An 18,572-nucleotide genomic window follows, 5' to 3' on the forward strand; every position below is an offset into this window, starting at 1 on the left:
ACACAATCTATGCACTTGAGGTCCGCTTAAAGAATCATCTCAATTGACTCAGAGGTGGGAGATAGCAAGGTGTGGCCATGGCTTGATCCTCTGCAGCAGAAATAGAGACCAAGGTGAGTCAGAGATAAAAACAATTAGATGAGGTGAAACCAACGATGACGAGACTTGATGCCTCTGACAGACCCTGTGAATTTACTCAGTGATGTCTTTCTGATTCCATGAATGTGGAAAGAAGGAAGTGTAGAGATTAAAGAGAATGAAGGATAGTCATTTAGAAAAGAAACAAGAGCAAGTTTTGCTGAATTGTTAGAAAGGTCATCCAAGGAAATTCCTAAATAACTTGCCTGTTGATGGTCAGTCATATTCATTTGTGGTCACAGGTTATGGGCATTTCTACTTCATTCTTAGAAAATGTTTTGCTTCTAATGTTATTCTAAACACATTTTAAGACTGCCTAGTTATTTGTCTAATCTTCCAGTCATAGTAACATTGCCCAAAGAATTATGAACACCCTGCTCTGTCCTTGAAATTGGGAATATTTTTATTATTAGTCTGTTGAGGCCATGAGAATGCTGAGCCTTTCTGTTTTATAGATGGTAATGATCAACAAAATGTTGCTTTAGCTCTTAATATGTCAGTGTTTAACTTAAATTTTAAAACAATCACTGGTAGAGATTACACTTAGATTATTGAACATTTCAAACATTTTGGCCCAACCTATTAGATCCCAAAGTTCCTTGCTTCCCAGAGAACTAGTTTTCTATCTGTGGATGTCTCAGCTGCCTTTAAAATGCTCAACCAAACTCGGAACTGTCATATCAGCTGGGTAACAGATAAAGGGTAGGAAAAGTATCCAGTCATCCAACCACATTTCTGGGTTTTTGTACAAGCATCAGATGAAATACAGTCACTCAATAAAGTCCTTCTCTCTCTCTTTCCCTCCCTCCCTTTCTCTCTCCCTATTTGCCTAGAGAGGGGAACCCTAAACCCTTTGGAGCCCTGCCAGCAGTACCAAAAGACTCTCTTGACTATTTTCCCAGGAAATTCCTGCCTTAAATGTCAGCAGAGTGCAACTCTCCAGCCAAAGCAGAGTCTGCCTGGATCTGGATCAGGGAAAATGTGCCTGCTAGACCAAACGGGAAAACCTGCACCAGAGGGGCATGGCAGCAAAGGAGAGAGTTTTATTTGTGAAAGGTTCAACATCCATTGGAAAGACCCAGGTTTTCCCAAATTCACCTCTTGGAGGAATAGAACGCTAAGTCAAACATTTTAGTTTCCTGCTGTTGATGGATCTTATCTTTATTTTACTCTTTTGGTGGCTGAACTATATTTCTGGAAATCACTCTGGATTATAACAAGAAGGCTGCAGCTCCTTGAAAAGGGAAAAAAACTCCATTAGAGCCTGCCTGTTGTTGTTGCTGCCGCTGCTGCTGTTGTTACTTTGCTTATGTGTTTGTTTTAATGAACATACTGATATATATGAGTGCTCTGGGGGGAATCCAGGATTCTGAGATTCATGAAAAGCAAAATAAGATTTATGAGTTGCGATCGAATCTGCCCCTACCAGCCTGAAGACACTTCCCATTTGGTATTGAGGCATTACTGGCATTTTTAGTGCTTTTGTTTTAGTCTTCAATCTCTGAACTTATGAAGAAAAATCAAAAGTTCTGAGGGCAAGGGTGGGAGGAACCAGAGATAAACATCAGCACAAAAGAAAAACAGTATGGAGGTGTAGGTTAAAAATTAAGAAACAAAGTGTGTCAATAAACTAGTTTTTGCTAGGTACTCTTGTAACTTTCATTTACCCTTTTCTCAGTTTCCTGTCATGCTGCTGACCTGCAAGTTCATAAGGCTACTCATTCAAAAATTAACATGGTTGGCTGGTATATAAGATGACTTTAATCAATGTGCCTTGCAACTACCCTTCCTCCCCCCCCCAAAAAGATCATAGCACTATAAAATAAGGAAGTCAAGAAAATTTAATTAATAAACTATTCCTCCATTTTTGAATGAATTTAGTCCCTTTTAAAGTTACCAATGGAGGGAAAAAAGATTCCAAATCCCATTTGGATCTAGGCCCAGATCAAAACAGTTCAGTTTAGAATATATTACTTATATTAGCAGGGGATCCCCCACCTCATATTGTCCCCCACTACCACAGCAGTATTAGTTGCTTTCTGCCATCATATTATGCATGCCTCATCTTAGGCAATCATATCAGAAATTTCTGTCCCTATCCAAAGAAAAACCAGGCAAGTGGCTGGTTACTGCACAGGACTAAAAGTGAAGGCAGGATCAATAAAACCATGTCAAATATAAAAAGAATAATGCGTAATACCTAATAAGATAAACCACCTCTGGTAGGTGAAGGGTTAACCCTGGTTGATCTTATTGTGCACTGCTGAGAGTACTAATAAGTGGATGAGTTTTTGCCAGCTGGGGTGACCCTTCCTTTGATGGGAATAGTCATCCCTTAGGAACCGGACTGTCAACACATTCTACCAGGGCAGTGATCAGCCATCCAGAAGAAAGGGAAAGGGGCTGAGAAACTGCGGTAACCAAGTTTTGCTGGCACTTTGTAAAATGGTGACGGGAACTGCTGAGGGGCACAGTAAATGCTAATGAAGCCTAAGGCAACTTGCAAAGAGTGGACCTGGATAATGTGCCCCAAACTACTAGCAGCCCTCCTGGGCACCCCTCTTTGTGGGTTAATGTTGGATATGACCATGGGGCTGCATCAAAGAAGGAACCTAAACACTACAGCATTGTCCCACAGGTTATAGACTTCACAAACACTTCACACTCAATTTTCTTAAGGCCAGAAGTAATTATATTCAGCACTTCTGTCCAAAATACCAGCTTTTAGGTTTTTAAAAAGCATTTGCACCTTCTTTGGCTCATTCTAATATCTAAATGGTAAACAGCTCTAAGAATCAATATAAAATGTTTAAGGTGTTCTCTGTGGATTCAAATAAATTCCTCCTTCCCCGTTCATCAGAATTTATTCTGACTTTCAGGGAGCCTATTTTTAAAAAGGCAAAATCCACTAATGTACAATAACCAGTGTGCAATCACATTCTTAAGAATATAAATCCAATCTTTCTTATCTGAGAATGCTTTGAAATAGTAATAAAGTGTTTCTCCCAAATTCACACTCAAAATTTTAAATCTTCTTTCTAATGAGAGCTTTTCATACATTCCCATGTCTCAAGTATCCAAATAAGAAGGCAAAACAAAGAATTCTTCATAGTGATTTGAAGGTATGATGGCTTTTCTTCCTCTCTCTTCTGTATTGTTTCTAGTCATACTTTATTCCAGAAAAAAAAAAATCCAATTGAATTGAGATGGTATGTGAGGAAGCAAGACAAGAGATGGGGAGGATCCGATAAGCAGATGTGAGTTATTGTCACAGTTCTAGTTGTTGCGTTGAGTGGCGGTTTCACGGTGTTCAAATGCATTATTAAAAAGTAATGAATTAATGTAAATAAAAAGGTTCATGTATGTACCAGAGATGATAAATAGTCACAAACCAAGGATTATGATAATTCCAATCTATGTACCTGAGGTCCATTTAAAGAAAAACAATTAATGAGATGGTGATGCAGGCACCTAATTCTGAGAACCGCCTTCCAGAGTTCACCTAACTCCCTGGGCACGGGTAGCTTCATGGGTGCTCACCTGTGCAGCTGCAGAGGGCTCCACATTTACAAGAGTCTCACCCATGACCTAACATTCTGCTATTGCCATCTTGAAACCCTTAATAATTTTTGAACAAAGTGCCCTGCATTCATTTTGCACTGGGTCCCACAAATAATGCAGTCAGCCCTGTTCCTATGTTTCTAGGCTTAAAATTACCTGCAGTTCCTAAAAATTTTGTCCCTGCCAACCTCTATATTTTTAAAATTTGCTACTTCTTACCCAACAGTTATTATTAATATAAGTCAGGTAAGCACCCTGGAATAGTCTCATTTCCTATATTTCCCATTTTTCCTTATTTTTTATTGTCCCAATAGATGCTGCCTATATTGAGCTTCTAATGCTGCTTCTCACATCAAAAATACCAAATATCACTAGAAGACACTGGATATTTTGCAACTCAAAAACAAATGCACTGCAGCCTATATCTTAATTCATCTCCATTGCTGGATAACACAAATCCATTTTCTAATAATTGCCCAATGTCAACTATAATACATAGCCAAACAAGATAAATCCCAAGCAATACTTTGTGGCAGGAAGAAATAAAACAAAGATTTGTGGAAGTCCTCATTTGAAAGATCACTAGCTAAAGAAACACAGTGTAAGCGAATGTTTCATGTTCCTGAAATGCCGAGTGTCTCTGGTGATCAGGTAGGGGAAAGTCACTTCAAGTTCAAATATAACCTAGCGATTGCCACATGGTGCAGAATCTTTCCACCCCTGCACTCCAAAAACCCAATCAGACAAGTGGCCGTAATCTGACTCCCAGTGCACAGGGAACCGCGGGGCAGGCAATGAGAGCCTCACTCTGCCCAGGGAAGGAATGAGTGACAGACCCGCAGCAAGGCGGTGGGGGTAAGTCCTTCTTCACCTTAAGGTAGCAATGCTCAGGGCCCAAAGATGAAACTTTCTCTTTTATCACAGATACATGTTACTTATGCCTTCGCAGGCAGAATCTACAAGGCAACTATATGCAGGTGGGAGGTTCTTTTAGATCTGGGTATACTGGCCACATTCAGCAGAGAGACACAGAGAAGGTAGGAGAAAAGAGATGCTTTTTAAAATGCAAATCTTCTGTAGATCCTGGATCTGGGAAAGCACAGGATTATTGCCCTATAGAGGTATTTTTCATCAGAAAAATTACTCACCCAGGAGCTCAGCTGTCCAAGAGCAGATCGGGCTGGGTGTTCGGCTAGAAAGCACTGTGCGTGATTCAGTGCAACCCAGCCATATCAACAAACCTCCTTTGTTCTGGGGCAAATGAAGCAAAACAAATCGTGTTGATCCATTTCCAGTGAGTGTGAAGATGTAAGGAAAGACTGGTGATAATACTAGGGGGCTACAGAGACGCTGGAGAGAGCACCTGTAAGGCCGGAGGATATTCTGCCAGAGGACTTTGGGGTTCACAGGCAAACAGAGACTGGTCACTCTGCCCTGGAAGGAGATCAGACCGTGTGGATTTTCAAAGAGAAGCTAATAGCACACTTAAGGAGTATAATTGTTTGGTTTTTATTGTGTTGTTTTTTGTGGTTGTTTTTGTTTTATTTCTCTGGCTGAGGAAAATTTGGAGCAGAAAGAACAACTGCATTTCTTAAATTTGATCTCTAGAGAGGGAGACAGGTGTGTGAGAGAATGAGAAGGGAGAGAGAACCTAGGGGACTGGGGAAAGTGAGAGGAGAAGGGGGGCACCCCGGGAGGCTGGCCCTTTCCTGGGCCCTGCCTCTCCCAGGTGCTCTCCTGTGCTGACTGAAAAGGCACCATTTCCTGCCCACCCTGCTTCCTTGGCTTTGTCCTTTTCCTTTTTCCCACTAAATGCAGCCACAGACAGCCAGCACCTTGTCCCTCTGCCATCCCAGCTACAGCCATGAGCAATTAGTGAGTTTAGAAGAGACCCTCAGGACTCCTTTTTCAATTTGAGAGTTTGAGTTTTCCCCCTTGGGGGATATTCTGAATGTCTCTCCAGGACGCACTGCTCCGTGCCCCACTGCAAGGGCTGTTATTGCTTCTTTATTTCCTATTCCTCTAGGGAATATGATGCCACTATCCTCCCAGATGGGGGTTTTCATAATTACCTGATTCACTTAGGAGAATGCACTTGGGCAGGAGACGTTTAGCCAAAGGCTGGCTGTTCCCGCCCAGGAGCCAGTCCTCCCTTTACCCTGTCTTTCCGGCTTGCAAAGTTCAGAATCAGACCAAAGGCTGAGCTGAGACCCTAAAGGTCAAGGGAGTGGCTGGCACTGGAAGCCTCCAGGATCCCCTGGGGGAGATTTTTCTGAGGGTCAACATCGAGGATCAAGAGAAGGAAGGGCACGAGGGAGGGTGGGGGGCGGCTAGCACTTCCAAAGCCCCCGCCTCCGAGGGGCTGGGATGTGGATTTCCCCCGCGAGTTCGTGGAGACGCGCCCCCCGCGCCGAGCTAGGCACGGGACCCGCGGGTTCCCGGGGCCGGCAGCGCGCGCGGGCCGCAGCGATGGGCCGCTCTGCTTGTTCGCCTGCCCGCTGCCCCGGAGCCTGGCACCTGCCCGGCAGTGGCTGCTCCCTCGCCCTCTGGGAGACGCTCTAGGCTCCCCCTGGGCCTGAGGCTGGCACGTCCCTGCGCCGCGCACCCAGATCTGTCCCTCGGCGGGGCCAACTCGCGAATCCTCCTGGGGGTCACCCACTCCCTCCTGGCGCAGAGCGAGAGAGAGAGAGAGTGTCGGGGCCCAGAACCTGCCCGATCCCACCGCTGATGCCACACTCACCATGAGCATCACTGCCCCCAGCGAATTTACCTATTCAAAAGACAGTCTTCTGGGCCTCCGGGCTTCCCAGCAGGCCTCCTCTCAAACCGGGGTTTCTCCTGGCAGGGGGTGAAGGGCTTGGTCCTCTACAAATCCATTGTCAGAATGCCATTTTGAAGCAACGAGGAAGAAAACTGACAAAGACTATCCCTATTGCTTTCTGTTCAAAATATAAATGGCATATAAAAAATACATTGGAAATAAAAAAAATTGCTCTGAGAGTAGTAACTACAAAATAAGTGTATTTTATCGCTAATTTTTTAAGGAACATGATTTAGATATTTTCCTTGCCAGGGACAATTCAGAAAATTTTCCACTGAGCCTGGATGATCCCTGAATGTTAAGTCAAAAGAGAGTCTGAGAACAACCTCTGGACTATTGATTAAGAAGCATTCTTTATTAGTATGCAAGTAATGTTTGGCAGTCTCTTCCCACAGTAGCCAGCAGGAGTGCAGGCCTGACCTTCTTCACTCAAATTCATAAACCCTTCCAAATGAACAGGCTGGTTTGGTAGCTTCTGATGCCATTTTGTTTTTCTTTTCAGTAATTGTGGACCTTTGTGTGGACCTTTGTGTCGAAGAGAGAAAATCATGGTGGCCTTCAAAGGGGTCTGGACACAAGCTTTCTGGAAAGCGGTCACTGCAGAATTTCTGGCTATGCTTCTTTTTGTTCTCCTCAGCCTGGGATCCACCATCAACTGGGGTGGAACGGAAAACCCCTTACCGGTAGACATGGTCCTCATCTCCCTCTGCTTTGGACTCAGCATTGCCACCATGGTGCAGTGCTTCGGCCACATCAGTGGGGGTCACATCAACCCTGCAGTGACCGTGGCCATGGTGTGCACCAGGAAGATCAGCCTCGCCAAGTCCCTCTTCTACATCGCAGCCCAGTGCCTGGGAGCCATCATTGGGGCAGGAATTCTCTACCTGGTCACACCGCCCAGCGTGGTGGGAGGCTTGGGAGTTACCACGGTAGCATCTTTAGCCCTTATTTTCCAACTAGGATGCCAAGCTTCTTGCACAGTCTACTAAATGACACCCAAGTAGCATGAGAGACCTTCCTAAATTTGTTAATTTATTCCCAGGGAATTTATATGCCCAGGGGGATATGCAGATGATTCTTCATAAGGGTGAAAACTGATTCTGGGAATATTGAATGTATCAATATGAAATTATTTGCTTTTGAGTGATTTGACTAGAACGCAGTCTGAGAGGCCCAAAAACTGTGTTAGTTTTTTCCTACCTCCCTTCCCAGTTACTATATTGACTATATATTTAAAGGCATTTTTATTACATTCAATAACATTATATAAAGTAAAATGAATTAACAACTATTTGTCATTTCACTAGCAGAAGCAGTTTTGTTTCCTGTCATGTTCTTGAGACTTAAAATGATTCATGTAAAGGGTCACACATACAAAAATGGGTGTTTGATCCTACTTTGGTTCTTAGCTGAATAGGAATATCATTTGTTAGCTCAGCACCAGAGTTGATTAAAAAAGCCACACACTTTAAATTTTAATTAAAATATATATTAATTAATATAAACCTAATTAATGGATTTAATCATGCCTTATAAAATTACAAGACTCTCAAGAAACTCTTTAAATAAGTTAAGTGCAGCAGTGACAGATTTTGCTTCCTTTGTAGAAAAGGCCATTCAGCAGAACTACACTTGGCCAGTGTAAAAGCAATTATTTGTAATGGCTCAAAACGAGTAGAAATTAATTATTATCTATTATTATTATTATTATTTGGCCTCAATTAGGGGAGGCAGGGGGAAAGACACAAATTCACAAATTAACCATCACTTTGCACAGGGATAAAACCTGCCTTTCACAATGATACAATGTCATAGAAAATGTACTCTTGCATCAACTCAGATGGAGCATTTTCCTCTTTCTAGGTTCATGGAAATCTTACTGCCGGTCACGGTCTCCTGGTGGAGTTGATAATCACATTTCAGTTGGTGTTTACTATTTTTGCCAGCTGTGATTCCAAACGGACTGATGTCACTGGTTCAATAGCTTTAGCAATTGGATTCTCTGTTGCAATTGGACATTTATTTGCAGTAAGTTTCCAAGTCCATTTAAATAATTGATCCATTTCATTTCTCCTCACCCTAGAGCTGGTCTGAAGTTGTGTTTTACAGTTGTAGCTCTTTAGTATTTAACCACGTCTGGCCAGTTTAGGTTTTTTTTTTTGTTGTTTTTTTTTTTTTTTTTTTTTGCTAACTATCTGATGAGAATGTTGATATGGTTGCTAACATCTTGCTAGTTCCTCTAAATGACTTGGCAAATGGTAGCAAATTTCAATGAATGATGCCTATTAGTAGCCCCATTTTAGCGACATCTAAAGTTGTTTTCTTTTTTCCTATAGATCAATTATACTGGTGCCAGCATGAACCCTGCCCGATCCTTTGGACCTGCAGTTATCATGGGAAATTGGGAAAACCATTGGGTAACCATCATGTTGAGAGCTCCTATCTTCCTAGAGTTGAAGACAATTTCCCATAGGGCTCTTTTTTTCCCCCTTATTTTGCTCACTAGCTTCTCTTGCCTCCTCCCAACCTTAACCCCCACTTTATTACATCTTTCATAAAGGCTCAAGCTAGCACAGATCTGCTGCAAAACATCTCATCTTATATATCTGTTTGCGGCCTTCAGGAGTAGTCTCTTGTTTTTAAAATGCTGCTCTGGGCACTGTATCTGACCGATTACAGCAGAATATATTGTAAATGGAGTTGCCTATGAGAAACAAGTTAAAATCAGGATGGTGTAGTGAATATAGTGCTTAAATAATTGAAAGTAAAGCTTTCCCAGCAATAACAGAAAACATACTTGCAAAAGACAAAAATAGAATAAAATAAAATAGAAAGAAAGAAAAAGAAATGCTTATTTTGCCCATAGCAAAAATATTTACCTTTTGTTTACAAAAGCATGAACCCAATTAATAGCATGCAAGTTGGAAGCATCTGAACTGCACATGGTGCAGAATAAATGGTGCAAATGTTTACACTATTACCACTATAACCATAGCTGAAAAAATAAATGACTCTCTGAAAAGGCACATTTTTCAATCTATGCCTAATCGACTTAAGAATGTTGGGACAATGCTTCAAGACAGTAGTGTTATCTATTTTTTAAAATCACAATCAATTTTATTTCAATTGTTTCTTGCAACAAAAGGATTTAAATCTCTTAAGTAACGTGGCAGTTTTGAAGGTCACTTACACACTAGCTTAAAATAATCAATAAAAATATAAGCAATATGCAAGCCAGCTTCAAATGGGGCTAACTTTTATGGTCATTTATTTTACAACTTTTACTTTCAATTCATGAATATAACAGAATATGTCACCTGTGTTTTAAGTTTATGCATATGGCATTTATTGATGGAGTTACACCCACCTAACTACGGTGTTCATTGCAAATGAGAAGAAATGGCATCACTGCTATATGCATCCCTGTCTAAGTAGAGTGTTCCATAATTGAAAAGTAATCAATACCATTAAAAAACACTGTGAGAGTCAGTGCTGAGAAACAAAATTTGGGACTAGGACATGCCAAGACTTGGCCAACAATGTCATCCATGAGATTGGTCAATTTGCCACTGATATTTCCATTTCCATTGCAAAAGATTTGTCAACTAACTGTAATGGAAATTTTTAAAGTTTCCTCAGTAAATGGCCAGTAAGTCTATGATAAAATTATAACTTTTAATTCAACTTATTTAATTCAAACTTTTGTAATTAAAATATAGAAAAAATGACCTCTTTTAATTTAATCTGAGGAGTTGAAAATGTGGATAAAATATGTTTATATTAATTGTTAGCTGTGGTAAACTAAAGATTTAAGCAATAGGAAAAGTCTTAGCTTGTTCATTAAATCAAATAAAAATCTTGTTTTTATTATATAATAAATTTAATTCTACTGAAAATGAATGTTTATTTTGTAGGAATGGTTTTGTGAAATTTAAAATGAATTTAATATATCTTCATAGATGCATAGATAGATAAACTAGAAATAACATGAAAAAATCAATGATGACTTTTTGTTTATGGTGGAATGACATTCTTTTAGTTTTCTTCCTTATACTTTTCTGTATTTTCTAGATTCCCAGCAATAAAATTTCTTTATCTTTATAATTTTTAAAAGTTACTTGAAAGTATATCGTGACTTGGTTTTGGAATAGCAACTTCAAATTGACATTTGTTTTATTTTTCAGAACCTGCAGCTAGATGTCTTTTTCATAAGTGTTCTGGGGATGTGTAGTAATTACTTAGCGGTCCCTGTGGGATTTGTAGCATGTGGATCTTATCAAGCAAACAAAGAGCAAAGACATTTAGAGGAGGGCTCTGGTTTCTCCTTTGAAAGGGCATAAAGAAGATAAACTCTCATATGGTTTCTTTCGTGTTGAGATAAGGAACTTTGTTCTTGCAGCCATTCTACTGACAGTTTCCCTATTCAGTGTATTGTGTTCAGCTTCAGCTTAAAGTTTGATTTTTCTTTAGCTTTTCCAGTGAAGATGCTAGTTGAGATTAATTTCCAGAAGCTGTTTTACGCAAGAAGCATTAGCCATGTGTCTTTCAAAGGAGAGAAGTGTAATGTACTGGAAAACAGTATAATGGTTCAAAAGAGGGGCTTGAAGTTAGGCAAGCCTGAGATCACAGCACAAGCTCTTAATAAGCATGAAATCTTAAGCAAGCTTTCTGTCCTCTCAGAGTCTCAATTTTCTTACCCATAAAATGGGGATAAGAATAATACCTACCTCAAGGGCTATTGTTAGAATAAAATGAGGTAATACAAGATAAGTACAGCCAGCTTAGAAAGAGTGCTCAATAAATAGGTTTCTCTTGCCCAAGTGAATCTGTCGAATGAATAAATATTCTACAGCACACACATGCTCTAAAGCAAATGTTGCTGTTTATCCAGGCACATGGTGATGTAATAAAAACTTCCTTTTATTGAACTATAAATCCTATGGAATTGTTAATCTTCAACAAGACATTATCCATAAACTCAGTTCAGGTTTTTTTACCAAGCCACCATCATAAGAGCCATGAGGATTAAAGCACTCTGCTAGAAGAGTAATAAACAAAACATAGAGTTTTTTATTAAATCAAATCATCAAAGTGTAGAGAAGAAGAACACGTGACATGAGGAAAGCCATGACTAACTACAGCCAACCTACTCACGTACATCTTCGAATTGTCTAGGAAACATGGAATAGAGTAGATTATTATTAGCTAGAACTATTAAGTACTTTCCAAATATTATTTCATTTAATCCTTATACCCCATGAGGTATGTGTTTTTATAATCCCTACTTTGCAGATGAGGAAATTAAGTCCTAGAAAGTTTAATAACTGACCCAAGTACACCCAAAATTGCTAAGTGGTGGAGCTGGGATCCATTATGCCATACTGAATAACTACACCCCCAAATAATAAAATCTGTACTGTGATCATGATTATGCAGAAAACCAATGTAAGATGGCAACATTGAGAAAATAAGGAAAGTTCTCTCCAGAAATTCTTTTCTATTTACGTTGAAGAATTCTTAGTGTCTGCTTAATTTGCAGTACCAGCAAAGAGGCATTGTCCTTATGTTAAAAATTATCAGAAAATGGAAAGAAAGTAATTAATGAACACAGAAAAGGAGAAGAGGGACCAGTCCTTTCTTGTTTTCTCTTCCAATGTTACTTAGCAAGACATGATTTAGTATATTTTCTTGTTTTCTTCCCAGTTCTCTTTTTTATGCATGACACAATTGACCTCTTAATTAACCCAGCTAAGTTCAATATTTATGAGTTGTTATGATGGAATAGTTTTTTCTACTTACAGACCACACTCTTCCTTCTTTCCTCCAGATATATTGGGTTGGACCAATAATAGGAGCTGTCCTTGCCGGTGGCCTTTATGAGTATGTCTTCTGTCCGGATGTTGAACTCAAACGTCGTTTTAAAGAAGCCTTTGGCAAAGCTGCCCAGCAAACAAAAGGGAGCTACATGGAGGTGGAGGACAACAGAAGTCAGGTAGAGACTGATGACCTGATTCTAAAACCTGGGGTGGTGCACGTGATTGACATTGACCGAGGTGAGGAGAAGGGGAAGGCCCCATCAGGAGAGGTGCTGTCTTCAGTATGACTAGAAGATAGCACTGAAAGCAGACGAGAACCCTTAGAACGATCCACAGATTACCTTCCACCCATTAAGGAAACAGATTTGTTATGAATTAGACATGAGCAGGTTTTTACAATATGAAAATTGGAAGCAACTTATTTGTTGTTTCATGTCATATTCCTCAGTCTAAACATTAAATATTTCATTATTTACCAAGGAGGAAAGGAAGAAACATATTGTGAATTCCAAATTATAAAAAAAAGTTAAGTATATCCATAGCATGTATGTATAACAGTTTTTATCCAGTTGTCTTTCATTAATAACCAATTTAAAATGCATATCAAGATTTGGTTAAGTCTTGCCTGAGAGAATTTATAGGCAAACCTATCAGCTTATCCTTCCTCTACCATGAAACTGGTATTGCCAATCTTCATTTGAATATTTATTCCATAAATTAAGTTTATCTGTGGCAAAGTACAATAGGTCACAGAGTCATTCACATTCAAGAGAGGAATTATAGCATTTTTTTTTTAATGGGCAATACCTTATTTTAAAACTACCTCGGCAAAACAATATTAACAAAGGTCATTGCTAATGGGTTGTTTCCATTTATACTGCAAGTGTCCTGCTTTCAATCCCATCTCCAATTCATAATATTCCTCTCTCCTCCTCAGCGTCCAAGGTAAGGTGGGACTAAAGCCTAGAAATTTGGAAAGAATGCTCAGAAACCAGGTACATTTATTAGGCCTATCTAACAAAACATCCAAATCACATCCAAATCAGTGTAAGCAGAATTGTTAAGTCTCTTGGAGGTGGGGAAAACTTACCAATGCACAAAAGTCACAAGGGACAGGAAATCTGTATTCTATCAAATGGCTGTTCTGTTTTCAGTGCAACTTCTCAAATATATCACACTAGGTTAACAGTCTAAGCTTTTAACCACTTAACCATCTTGCTTATTTTTTTTTTTTAATTTATTGGCAAAACTGGGGGGAGGGGGTGTTTGTTTGTAACTTGGGTTATCTCTGTTTAAACTTAGCTGAAACATACTTTTGATAACAAGGACATAACTAGTAAGTCCTGAATTTTTGTTGATTATATAGCTCTGCTCATTCTAGAAGGTGTAAGTTGGTCCTGCCCAGTCCCATTCTCTGCTGAGTTCTCACTTCTTGTGACATATGTTGATAGTCTTCACTGAGAATGTAATGATATTTGAGCGAATTGAAATGCTTGATAGTCATGGAACGACATCATTGCAGAATAAAAGGCTAGACCATCAGAACGCTATATTCAAAGCTAACTAGGTGACCAGTCCCTTATTTGTAGAGATGTTGTACATAACCCAAAACCTATTTAAAGTATTTTCATTACTGACTCATTTATTTGTGAAAACAGTTTGTTTTTCCTGTACTGCTTTGCCTTATGTCAGTAGTATGTTCTCTGGAAACCCCAGTTTTCTAGTACCTTAACTGTCTAGGCTTTATTTTAGACAAAGAGCTGCAAATGTCAATTTCATTGGACAAAAGCTAGTATTGGTGAAGCAAAAACATATGACAGCAAGTAAAGGCTTGTAGATAGTTGATAATCAAGGGCTTTCTTCTTTTGAGCATAGCTCCATCTGTGTGCCATATTTTACTGTTAACGGCAGTTAAATGTCTGTGGCAATGAAATAATGGACCACTGTTAGACCTGATTCACTTCGGTGCTAGGAAAGAGTGATGTGGGAGGTTCCCAGAGAATCATCAGGACAGTTTGTGGCTGGGAGTGCCCCTTGCATTTCCTAAGGCAGGTGCCTAAATCCCAGGCCCTATTTTCAGGGGTGTGGCCATACCACACACTGCACCAGGGACACACAGTTACTTCCAGAGAAACACAGGTGCAAATCTTGCAAGGATGAAATATGTCCATCATTTCGAATATTTGCATGATATACTATTAAAGGTTTAAAACCAGGGGTGGTTCAGCTCAAAAGGTAATGCTATCAACCATTTCCAAACATATCAGTTCAAAAATAAGTTAGGTTAACAGGGAGGAGGAAAAAGACTTTCCAAATAACCTTATAAAATACTGGCTTATAATCATTTTTATTCTGCCATAAGTTTTGCTTCTGATACACTGACACTTCCAACTACAGCATTCAATAAATCAGTAGTAAAAAGAACGATATTTTTGTCATTTGTTTTCCAGCAACAAGCAGAGTGCCTGGCACACAGTAGGTATTCAAAACAAGTTTGTTGTTCATGAAATTATATAAACTTCATTTGGGGTGTAAGAATATAAGTAAGTTTCTTTTCATCTTTGTTTTGCTTGATATTTAATAAAAGCATGATTTCAAAGACTACTAAAAGAAGGCAATATAAATGTGAAAACCATAAAATACATTTTTGCATTCTACTATTTTTAGAGGCATGAAGTGAAGGAAAGCTTTAATGCTTTTTTTTCCCTGCTTATGAGACAACTTATTTTGTATTTCACTCAAGGCTCTGCCAGTAAAAAGTAATGAAATTGTACCTTTCTAATGACGTCTATGCAGCAGGGGTCTATTGCCTTGTGGGTGGCACCAAATTATCCAAGTGTATTAGGAGACTAGGGCTTTTTCCTTTAATCCCTTCTTATTAATGAAGTGCAGAGTGCTACTCCCAGGAGAGCACTGCTGACGGATATACAGAAAAGCCATCAGAGACGAAAAACTGGGAGGGACATAAATGAATTATATCCAGCCATGAAAACAATGCCAACCATCTCTTCCCTAAGGAAGAGTACAACATGCATCCCCAAATTGTGAGGTGGTCCCTAAACTGAAAATGCATCTGCAGATTGCCAAAGAGTACAAAGGATAAGAGTGGTTTTTTAAGTTTACAGGGCTTTCATAGATTTTAGGATTCAGAGTTTGAATGTATATTTTCATTGTCTTAGGAAGACAACATTTTATTCAGAATCCTGACCTTTTAAACCAGAAGGAAATACTTTCTGGTAGCTAAATAGTTGGCAAAAATTTAAGATTCCTACCCTTGGTTTCTGTCATTTGACTCGTTTCATAAATCCCTATACTTTCTTTCTATAGTTTGACCATTTTCATAATGCAGCTCATAGGAGCAAGCTAGACCTTCTGCCCAGTCTTGAAGATTTTACAGAGACTAGACATACATGGATAACATCTATGAAGGAATTGAGTTATCTGATTTAAAAAAGATCTGATTCCAAATAGCAGAGAACAGTCTCCTCAGACCGTGAAACAAGGCAAAACACTTATTGATTTAAATTCAGTAAGGACAGGAAAATTCAAAAGTAGAATAACAAATTCAAATGCTAAAATAAATCCTGGTGAGGGATTTTGCTGCAGCACGTTGACACCAGCCCCACGTGTTGGGAACATTTGACAGAGAAATTGCCCTTGTGACAAGTGAAGACGACACTGTGAGCTGAGAGAAAACTATATCAAACAATATATAAGCCAATATAAATTCTCAACATAAGCACCATAGAATATCAAATTACTAACATTTTACACCTGAAAGTAATTATGCTTTTCTTAATGTGTTTATAGCTGGAAAATTATTAGGAAGATATGGTGACTCTCTAGAAAGTGTAATGTGACAAAACTTACCCTCTCTACCACAAATGTTCTGTTTGCATTTGAATATTAGTAGTTTACAGAATGCCCCAGAACAGCAGTAACTTTTGAAACCCATAATTCTCTAAAATAAATGGAAGGCATTTAATTCAGGAATAAATATATGGCAGCTCACTTTCACAAAGGATTGTCTATAGCCCGTAAAACTACATCTGAAACAACATGTACAATGCACATTAAATTTAAGAGCAATTGTACTGTTACCCATTCATGTTAAAAATCAATGAGCTGAAAAAATACACCTAATTTATATAATCACTGGGATGTGTTGCTAGATTCTCTTCAGGATTAATTAAATAAACATGTGATTCATGGAAATACATAAACAATTGTTCACCATGTTTATGACCCAAATCACAATAAAATTGTAATACATGATAAACTGGGGAGTAGAAATTGAACATATGGCTATCTTTGCAGTTATTTGTTAACTGAAATGTTATGCCAACATTCAAGCTAATGTTAAAAAGATTTAAATTGTAATGTCTAATATTTGAAATAATCTATTAAAATATTAGCATTGTAGTTGATTTCCATGAATTATGTTCAACTCATACTACTAAGTTTTTGCAAATAAACTTTTGTTTTAAAAGGTAAGCATTGTGTTTCATGGTGTTCAAAATTTCATTCATAGTTTTTGCAAGCTGGATCTCAAGATCTAACTTTAGAATAAGCAGGAGGTTGAGATAGTTCAGTATAATCAACACCAAATGAAATGGTGGTGAAACCCATATAATCAAATGTATTTTTTTTAAGAGCCTACAGAGTATACCCTATGGTAGGCCCAGATGTCATCAGTGAAAGTTGTATCTTCACAGTCTTAATTCAAAATGTCCACATATATGCAAAACAGATCACTGGATATCAAGTATAATTGTGTAAGTCTAAACGTGAAAAATTAAACAACTGTGACTCAAATGAGATTGGTACTGCTAAATGGATGATCCATCCTCAGGGCATTTGGCAGATTCTGCCTACCCAGATGGATAATGTAGGCTCAACGACTACTTGCTTACTCCCTTGGGTTACTGGCTTGAGGAGCTCCCTCAATTTTGAGAGGTTATAGACCCTCAGTGAAGGATTGAGGACAATCATTTATGCAGTATGCAACCCATCAGATGAGTGGTGAGTGATGCCTTAGGAGCCATGCGAACGTGTACCTCTCTTACTGCATTTATCACATTGGAGTGAAATCATTTGTGTAGGCGTCTGTCTCCCCCACTAGATTCTAAACTCCTTAAGGGCTAAGATTGTATTTTATTTATTCTATATCTTTCATTTCACTCAATAAATGCTTGTTGCATGAATGAAGAAAGGAATTAATGATTATCTTACAGTCAAAAAACACCACCAAGTGGTATCATTCAGTCTACTTGTTTTATGTTATATAGATCTGTGCTAAATATGTGAATTCTTATACAATTAGGAGTTCCAAATTAAGTCAAGCACTAAAGAAAGATAAAAGGAAAAATTTACAGAGAGAATGAAAGAAACACTAATTGGATTTCTAAAATTTATACCTAATGAGTAGGCAACAAGACATGTTTTCATTGCTATATTTATATAATAGCCAGATGTTAGATGAAATTTAGCTCAATAAGTGTTTCAGAAAAAAAAAAAAGACGAAGAAGCATTTTAACAAGCTTGGGAAGTTAGAGATATAAATGTCAGCCTGATTTTAGATAACTATTCTGCTTGGAAAATGTCCAAAACTATGTCACCTGAATTAATGCTTATTATTTTTTAGTTTTTCCACCTCTTCACACCTCAGGTTTAAGGAGACATTAGGACCCTAAAAGACTTGGTTGAATGTTTCTACCTCCAGGTAGTCAGGAATCTCTGAGAAACCAAGACACTGATGTTTGTAACTTTTTTTGCACAGCGTAGTGACAGCACATTGCTGGTGCTCAATAATTGCAAGATGAATGAGTGAATGAATGAATGAATGAATGAAACACTCCAATCTGTAGGCATTAAGTTAATCTGTGAGCAGATGGAAAGCATAACCTATACTCTTTCTTATGTTTCAAGAACCACCTTTCATAAAAGAGTTCTGTATTTACAAAAGTGTTGGCCAAGGGTCAGAATGGAAGAGGAGGAATGAATGGATTAGAATGGCTTTCAATCATGAGCACACAGATAGGGCATTAGCATTTACAAATCATTTAACTTTCAAGGCACATGATGGGGTAAGCAGTACTATCGTTCCCACTTCCAAAGAAGAGGAAACCAAGAATCAAAGAGATTAAGAAAACTAGGTTAATTACCTAAGATTGCACCCAGAGGTAAAGCAAAAACTGGAACCAAGATCCCAATTAATATCAATCCCCTATGTTATA

General features: G+C 38.6%; 1 protein-coding gene across 4 annotated transcripts in view; it reads left to right on the forward strand.

The window, feature by feature from the left end:
- The first annotated feature begins 4,403 nt into the window (after positions 1–4,403).
- The window catches only part of AQP4 (aquaporin 4), a 76,830-nt gene continuing 62,661 nt past the window's right edge, over positions 4,404–18,572 (forward strand). For 3 of the 4 annotated variants that reach the window (XM_037805591.1, XM_037805592.1, XM_037805594.1), the window contains exons 1-5: positions 4,404–4,554; positions 7,023–7,449; positions 8,384–8,548; positions 8,857–8,937; positions 12,348–12,512. In XM_037805591.1, the coding sequence (XP_037661519.1) occupies positions 4,523–4,554; positions 7,023–7,449; positions 8,384–8,548; positions 8,857–8,937; positions 12,348–12,512 (870 nt within the window). In that variant the 5' untranslated portion in view covers positions 4,404–4,522. Of the gene's footprint in view, positions 4,555–7,022; positions 7,450–8,383; positions 8,549–8,856; positions 8,938–12,347; positions 16,703–18,572 lie in introns of those variants that run through there. The other variant, XM_037805593.1, reaches the window with a different exon arrangement.

This window comes from Choloepus didactylus, chromosome 16, assembly GCF_015220235.1.
Source record: "Choloepus didactylus isolate mChoDid1 chromosome 16, mChoDid1.pri, whole genome shotgun sequence".
Taxonomy (NCBI): Eukaryota; Metazoa; Chordata; class Mammalia; order Pilosa; family Megalonychidae; genus Choloepus; species Choloepus didactylus.